Below are 8,046 nucleotides of genomic sequence, written 5' to 3'. Positions count from 1 at the left end.
ACTCTTGCCCATTGTACTTTTTAAAATTACCCCTCTTCTCCCCTGTACTCGGGCTTGCCCTGTGTGTGTAGCTCCACCTCCTTAGGCGGCCATTTTGTAGTTGTGTCCACCACCCTGTGTCGGAATTCCCAGTGTGCCCACAGGCTCAGAAAGGTTGGGGACCCATGCTGTACGGAGCCTGTTCCACACCACGATGCTGTCCAGTGGTTTCCCCATTGCTGGGGCAGCGCAGTGGCAACGGGGCTTCCGTATGGCAGCTTTGCCCACATTTTCCCTGCCTGATATACCAATATAGAAAACAAGCAAGAACACACAGTAAACATAGAGCAACTGGGAAACACCTGTGTGGAAAAGACGCTAGACTAGAGACTGCCAAATACGCAAAAGTTGTTGTGAAGCTCTATGAGAACCCTTATCAAAATGTTTTGTGAATAGCTGCCCGTGGATGAAGCATTGTTCATGTACATTACCTTAGAAGTCCATACAATTCTTGTTTACCTCAGAAGACTATAATGTTATTGTTCTGAATAGACATATCATTTAAGCTATTGCTTTAATTACTACTGAGGAAGATCTGCAAAACGAAGTTAATATCCGGATTCCTCGTCTCTTTATGAATATCTTCGTTGCAAGAGAAAAGATATATTGTATTTACTTTCTTGTTTGCTACATTGTATTTACATGTTTTTGTATTATTATAATTTGCATACTTTAGACACTTAGCGGTTTCTAGTGTCTTTTCCACACAGGTGTTTCCCATTCGCTCTAATATACCAATATGACAGTTACCCCCAAAATGCCCCCTGGTGGCATAGGAGGTAGTAGCAGTACCAGGGAGATTAGAACTTTGCCACCCGTGTGGCAATGTTCCCTCTAAATTGTGGAGTCTTGTGAGCAAGAATTCTACTTTGTGAGTTACTAGCATTTAAAGTTGTGAGTGAGCGATTTGGCTACTGCATAAATTAGGTTGCTCTGGAGCCCTCCTTCCTGAGCTAAGACAAAAATGTGTGAGCCGGAGGCTAAAAAACTGTGAGCTAGCACACACTAACTCAGCTTAGAGGGAACACTGGTGGCAACCATCCTGGCTGTGCTAGGGGCCCTGTCTCAGACATCATAGCAAAGATCAGGAGACGCTGGAAGCTCTGCATGGAAGCACGATCTTTGGGGGTAGAGGGGGAAGAACATTTTCCCACAGCGACTGTGCTGGGCCAAACAACCCACGTACAAGAGCTAGATTGAAGCCTCATAGCGCCTTAAAGATCAACAGGATTTCCAGGGTATAAGCTTTCGAGAGTCAAAGCTTCCTTTGTCAGGTACCCCGGAAATCTTGCTGGTCTTTAATGGGCTCTTGGACTCAAGTCTTGCTCTTCTGCTGCACACCGGCATGGCCGTCCTCCTGAAATTAGCCCGCCTGTCCGTAACCATTGGCATTTTAATAGCCGATTCAGACTGTCTGGCTAATGCGTATTGCAGCTCCCCAAGTGGGTGCCGGTTTAGGCAATCTCAAAAGCAACCAGCCAAAGATGACAGGATGCACATAGTGGGCTGAAGCCCCATCAAGGAGCAAAGGAAGGCCTCGGGCCCGGTGCTGATGTTCTCTCTGGGTCTCTTCTCAGCCATCTCCGTGTTCACCGCTGCCGTGATCTACACAACCCACGTGGACGAGTTCCAGAAAAACCGACAGGCAGGCGGCTCCTTTGGCTACTGTTTTGTGCTGGCGTGGCTCTCCTTGCCCTTGGCTCTTATCAGCGGATTCATTTACATCCACCTTCGGAAAAAGGAGTAGCAGGCAACTCGGAGATTGATCTCTGTCTGTCCGGAAGTGAGCTTGTTCTCCTGGGAATTATGCTATGTATTAAATCTTTGCTGTTTTTAAAGGCAATTATGGTACCAAAACATACGTGATGCCTGGCTCGATCCACTAGGGTTACTGCACTGTCGATGTGTCACCTCTTGTTTGTGTTTTATCGTGCATTTTGTGCAGTACAGCCACACAAAGGTGTGTCATCTTGCACTAGGCATCTCCTTGGCATCTGAGATACTGTCATACACTAAGGCTGCAATCCTGAGGGCAGTTTCCCGGAAGTAAGCCCCATTAAATAGTATGAGACTTACTTCTGAGTAGAGCTGCTTAAGATTGCTCCCAACACGTGATTTTATTTTATTTTTTTGCTGGCAAAATGATGTCATGATGCTGTTGAATATGCTGGTTCAGAAGACATGTCTTACATGTTCTTCAAACTTAGCCCATTTTGTAAGTTAGTTTTGTAGTAAAAAGCAGTCGCTTTTGGAAAACAGTAGCCATTTAAATTTCAGGCAACTTTTATATTTCCGATATGAGGAACTGTAGATTTCTCTCTGCTCCTTCCTTGGTACACATGGTGGTGAAGAGCACCTCCCCGATACCAATTTTTCTATTTTACAAGACCAAAACTGCGGGAGAATCAGTAGGTTTATTTACAAAATACTTCTGTATCTTATGTTGGGCAAAACGCAGATCAAAACCCAAGTGTGCATAACTGTCTAGCTTTTTTTTTTTAATCATTTTTAAATGGAGGGTTGAATAAGAAATATCTTCAGTTTTGTATGTTACTCAGGATATTGCAACCTCTTGAAAACTAAAACATCAAGTGAGAATATAAATTCCAGTTGGAAGTCCTGGAACCTTTTAAAGTTTTAAGAGTAAAACTTGTAGAAATAAAGACTATTGTACACGCAGCCCTGACTTGGATAGCCCAGGCTAGCCCGATTGCTTTAGATCTCGGAAACTAAACAGGGACGACCCTGGCTAGTATTTGGATGGGAAGAGCAGGGGCGTGATCGATGGTGTTTGAAGCCGGAAAATAGCAGAGTTGTTGTAGTGGAGTATTTACAGTTTATTTACAGAGCTTATATACACACACAGCTTTGTAGCAGTTCAGAATATTCACTGACAAAGTGCTTCGCATAACAACAGTAACCATCAAGGCAGTCCTGTACAAAGAACTCATTGCAATATATGCATACATTGACCAATCACAGTACAGCCCTGTACTCTTGCTGAGTCATTCTGACACCTTCGGATATGATGCAACTTTGGTGTCATATGACCTCTTCGCTGTCATTCCAGATCATCTAGATCTAACTCCTGTTCCATGACATAGCTGTGATCTTGCCTATACTGACAGTGATGTGGAGGCAGGCCATGGCAAAGCACCTCTGAACGGCTCTGGCCTTGAAAACCCTGTGGGAGTGGTCATAAGTCAGCTGGGGCTTGATAGCACTCTCCACCACAAATGCAGAGGAATGTGTGTGTGCTTTTTAATTCAGAAGAATGTAATGAACTCTCACTTGTTTCTGAACTTCCACTAATACAGTCCAAGGAATGCGGGGATGTAAAATCAGAACAGCCGGAATGCTGACAGCAGTGCCACCCACGACGTTAGACTTTTATCCCACATGCACACTGAGTTTTGGTCCTGCAACTCCCCCACACACAGGGATTTCATGTGTGTCATTACAAACTCTTTTAAAATATTTGAGGTGTCCATCTGTTTCGGAGTAGCAGCCTTAAAAAACGCAGAAGCCTGAATGTGAGAATCACCCTCTACAAATACTACAGGTCTCCTCATTGATATGCTGCAATTGGCTGCACCTCCTTGCTTAGTAGACACTCAGCAGCAAACCTGATTTTCTGTCTCTGTGGTATGCGAGCTGAAATATATATGTTTATTCGACAAACATCTGTTTGCTTTTAAAAACTCCTGCAGCCAATTGTAAGTACCCTCCCCTCCCCACAAGCAGTAACCATTTCAAAGCAATAGCTTACCCACACCCCGTTCCAAATGTGATGAGTCTGTGGGGATTCTGGACTTCTAAAAAGATGGTATAAGATGGGAGAATGAAACTAATTATATCTGTTCCCCTACTAAAACTGGGAGGTGTGTGTGAATCCTTCCTCATAGCCATTATGCCCACAAATACAATGTGCCTTGAACTGTCCATTGGGGATATCATTTACAGGTTTCCAAAATGAGTTTCCTTCTTTCCGTGACATTTCTGTATCAGTAACAGTATTATATATGTTGACTCCTCCAAAGTCTACTTTTATCTTTTATATGCATTTCAAGAATTAAAAATAACAAAACATATTTCAATAGAGTCATGTGCCTTCATTTGTACTTCAAATTATTCTGTTTTATGCTTCAGCTTTTTATTTTTATGTCTAGTCTGCCTGTCTCACAAAGGCTCGAGGGTTACAAACTCCCCCCAAACTGTACCCTACTCTCAAGGAATGGGACACGCATCCTTTTCACTATTCCGTCTAACGCTGAGCCGACAGCGTCTTCTGGACAGTTTTCAACGCACAGCCAAAGTAGAATAAATCACTTTTATCCAGTTTTTCACATGCATTCATAAGAGTTCTTTACTCACATCTTTGTGATTTAATTCCTTTCACTGGCTCGTGGTGAAAAGGATGCGTGTCCCATTCCTTGCTATTTGAAGAGAACAAAGGAAAGGGGAAGAGAGTTGTAAAACTCAAAAAATCCTCCCACCTCTGGAGGAAATGACTGTTAATCAGCCAGTCAGGAATGCATTGGGATGCCTAACTAAAGACTACAATTCCCAGGGGCAAACTGCTCTTAAAGATATATGGCAGTTCTACTTTGTTGTTGTTGATCAGTCGCACAGTCGAGTCCGACTCTTCGCGACCCCATGGATCATCTCCCGCCAGGCCCTCCTGTCTTCCGCCGTCCTCTGAAGTTGGCTCAATTTCATGTTCATTGCATCGATGACACCATCTCATCCTTTGCCGTCCCCGTCTTCTTTGACCTTCAATCTTTCCCAGCATCAGGGGCTTCTCTAGTGAGTGCTCCCTTCTCATTTGGTGGCCAAAGTATTTGAGCTTCAGTTTCATTATCTGGCCTTCCAGGGAACAGTCAGGGTTGATTTCTTTTAGGATTGACTGATTTGATCTTCTTGCAGTCCAAGGGACTCTCAAGAGTCTTCTCCAGCACCATAGTTCAAAAGAATCTATTCTTCGGTGCTCGGCCTTCCTTATAGTCCAACTCTCGCAGCCATACATGACTACTGGGAATACCATTGCTTTGACCATGCGGACTTTTGTTGGCAGGGTGATGTCTCTACTTTTTATCATGCTGTTTAGGTTCGCCATCGCTTTCCTCCCAAGGAGCAGGCGTCTTTTGATTTCATGGCTGCTGTCACAGTCTGCGGTGATCTGGGATCCCAGGAACGTGAAGTCTGTCACTACTTCCACGACTTCCCCTTCTATTTGCCAAGGAGTGATGGGGCTGGATGCCGTGATCTTAGTTTTTTTGATGTTGAGCTTCTACTTACCTACAGTTAAATGCTTACTGGGGCAGCACAGTACCCTACAATAAATAAAGACAATTTACACATTAAAAAAAATAGCAGAGCATCCCCTTCATAAGAATGCCTTCCTAAAGGCGCAGGAGCCCTGACCTGCATAGCCCAGGCTAGCCCAGTCTCATCCAATCTTGGAAGCTAAGCAGGGTCAGCCACGGTTGGTACTTGGATGGGAGACCACCAAGAAGTCCAGGGTCGCTGTGCACAGTCCAGCAGTGGCAAACCATCTCTGTTCATCTCTTGCTTTGAAAGCCCCACAGGGCCGCCATGTCAGCTGGAATTTGACAGCAAAAACAAATGTGTGGGAGCTTTCCTGACCCATCAGGGTAGGTTGTTCCATCCAGTCAGGGGCTACCACACACTTGGGCGTAGGCAGCCACTGGTCTTGCCTGTTTGCAGAGCAGCACCTTCAAAAAACCTCAAATGAGAAAAGCTGTCACAGTTCGCCATATCAGGACAGGTGATCTTATGTGTGGGTCCCAGGCCATAAAAGACTTTGTAATAACCAGCACCCTGAATTGAATCCCCAAGGTAATCAGTAATCAATGGAGCCGTTTGCAGAGCAGCACCTTCAAAAAACTCAAATGAGAAAAGCTGTCACAGTTCGCCATATCAGGACAGGTGATCTTATAGATGTGTAGGTCCCAGGCCATAAAAGACTTCGTAATAACCAGCACCCTGAATTGCATCCCCAAGGTAATCAGTAATCAATGGAGTGACAGTAAGGTAAAGGTTCCCTTGCTCGAAAGCCAGTCGAGTCCGACTCTAGGGTTGCGGTGCTCATCTCCGTTTCAAAGCCGAAGAGCCAGCACTGTCCAAAGACGTTTCCGTGGTCATGTGGCCGGCATGACTAAATACCAAGGTGCACGGAATGCTGTTACCTTCCCACCGAAGTGGTACCTATTTATCTACTTGCAATTTCTTGCTTTCGAACTGCTAGGTTGGCAGGAGCTGGAACTAGAGACGGGAGCTCACTCCACCATGCAGCAACTCAGGTCTCGAACTACTGAACTACCCGACCTTCCACAGCCTGCAGTTCAGCGTCTTAACCACTCAAGCCACCGCAGCTCCCTGGAGTGACAGTAGAATAGGTGTAATATGGTCACTCTGTCCAGCTCTTACTAAGGCGTTCTGTACCAGCTGCAGTTTCCCAGTTGTCTTCAAGGGCAACAAAGGGAAGTTCCGGATGTCTTCCTTCGATACAGTGAAGATTTTAGATTGCGAACCTGTTTGTTTTCAAATGTAAAGGTTGAGCAGATCAGAGTGCAAAAGCAAGCACAGGGGTGAATACAAATCCACAGCACAAATCTACAAAAATATCTTCTTTTTTTTAGGGTTCCCTCTTGGTTTTCCTGCCTTTTCATATCCTTATTATTCAGTTCCCACATCCTTAATTCCCTTTGTTCAGTAAAGGCAAACTAGTTTTACTCTCCTTCCTCTAACTATGTACTCCTGTTTCAATATAAGATCAGGTTTATTGAGGGCACAAATTTAACATCTTCTGATAAGCATCTGAATTAATGGAAGTCTGACAACCATTCCCTTGCCGCTAAAAGACGTCCTCTAGCCTGCAGAATTCGTAGAAGTGAAGGAGCACAGTTGAAACACCAGGGGGCAGGCTGTGATTATTGAATATGCACTATTTTGTAGGAACCTAGCATTCACCTGGCACCAAACTGAAGCCTATTTGGTCATGTTTCTAGTCCTTAAGGGAGTTCCGTGAAGGCACAGCACAGTGTCTGGACAACATCCAGTGTTGAGGCTTGTGATCCATTCCAGATTTTATTACACTCTGCCTCACAGCTTTTCAATGTGAAAGGAAGCTGCATGTGACCCGATTTATAAAGCAGGAGGAGATAGATACAGAACAATCTCAGCTCCAGTCTCTCTGCAATCAGGTTTCTTGCCACCAGCCTTTGCTTTCTGTTCCCTACGGGGCTAGGATTTGTTGTTTTCCAAGGGAGGGGCAGTAGTGAAGGTTCCTGTATCATAGTATAAAGGTGATAAGGATTGGAGTTTCGGTGCTGCTAAGAGGGAGGCAGTTGAAAAATGCACAGGGTGATGGAGATGCACAGATGGAGGAAACGAGAGCAGAAGCAATCGGATGCAAATTGGGAAGCGTTGCAGGCGTACAGGAGTGGGAAAGAATGGGTTTGAGATGTGTGTATACGCAGTGGGTAGCATTGCAACTGATGAGAGGGGAAAACCGATCAATCTTGATTGCTGGTAGATCAGCTGTTTGTCACGGGCATGTTCTTACAATGATGTTCTAGTGGTTCATCTCTGAATCAGTCCTTTGGTTAAACTGATGAGGATTTCTTTTGTTTTCAAAAACAAAACAGGAGTTCAGTGGCACTCTAGAGACTAACAAAACTTATTCCAGCATAAGCTTAGAGTCAAAGCTCCTTTCATCAGAGGCATGGAGTGTACAGCCATAAGGCTGATGTGGTTATGTTAAGAGCGACAAGAGAAAGGCCATGGGAAAGGAAGGGTGTTACGAAGAAAGGCCAGATCGAAACAACTTGAGACCAAGAAACAATGAAGCAATGCAGCCCATTTTGAGAGGCAAATATGCAACCCTTGTGCAATCTTAATTTACGAGAATGGAGGCTATGTTATAGGGTTGCCAGCTCCAGGCTGGGAAATTCCTGGAGATTTGGGGGCAGAGCCTTGGGGAAG

At 44.7% G+C, this 8,046-nt stretch overlaps 1 protein-coding gene across 3 annotated transcripts in view; it reads left to right on the top strand.

Annotated features, from left to right (window-relative positions):
- Window positions 1–2,115, top strand: part of EMP3 (epithelial membrane protein 3) — a 12,345-nt gene extending 10,230 nt beyond the window's left edge. For all 3 annotated transcript variants that reach the window (XM_015414402.1, XM_015414401.1, XM_015414400.1), the window contains one exon: window positions 1,617–2,115. In XM_015414402.1, coding sequence (XP_015269888.1) covers window positions 1,617–1,786 — 170 coding nt within the window. In that variant the 3' untranslated portion in view covers window positions 1,787–2,115. The remainder of the gene's footprint in view (window positions 1–1,616) is intronic.
- Window positions 2,116–8,046: the final 5,931 nt, after the last annotated feature.

The sequence above is a fragment of the Gekko japonicus genome, unplaced genomic scaffold (assembly GCF_001447785.1).
Source record: "Gekko japonicus isolate JY-2015 unplaced genomic scaffold, Gekko_japonicus_V1.1 scaffold243, whole genome shotgun sequence".
Taxonomy (NCBI): domain Eukaryota; kingdom Metazoa; phylum Chordata; class Lepidosauria; order Squamata; family Gekkonidae; genus Gekko; species Gekko japonicus.
The sequence above is the reverse complement of the archived record's forward strand: the minus strand, read 5'-3'. Positions and strand labels throughout refer to the sequence as shown.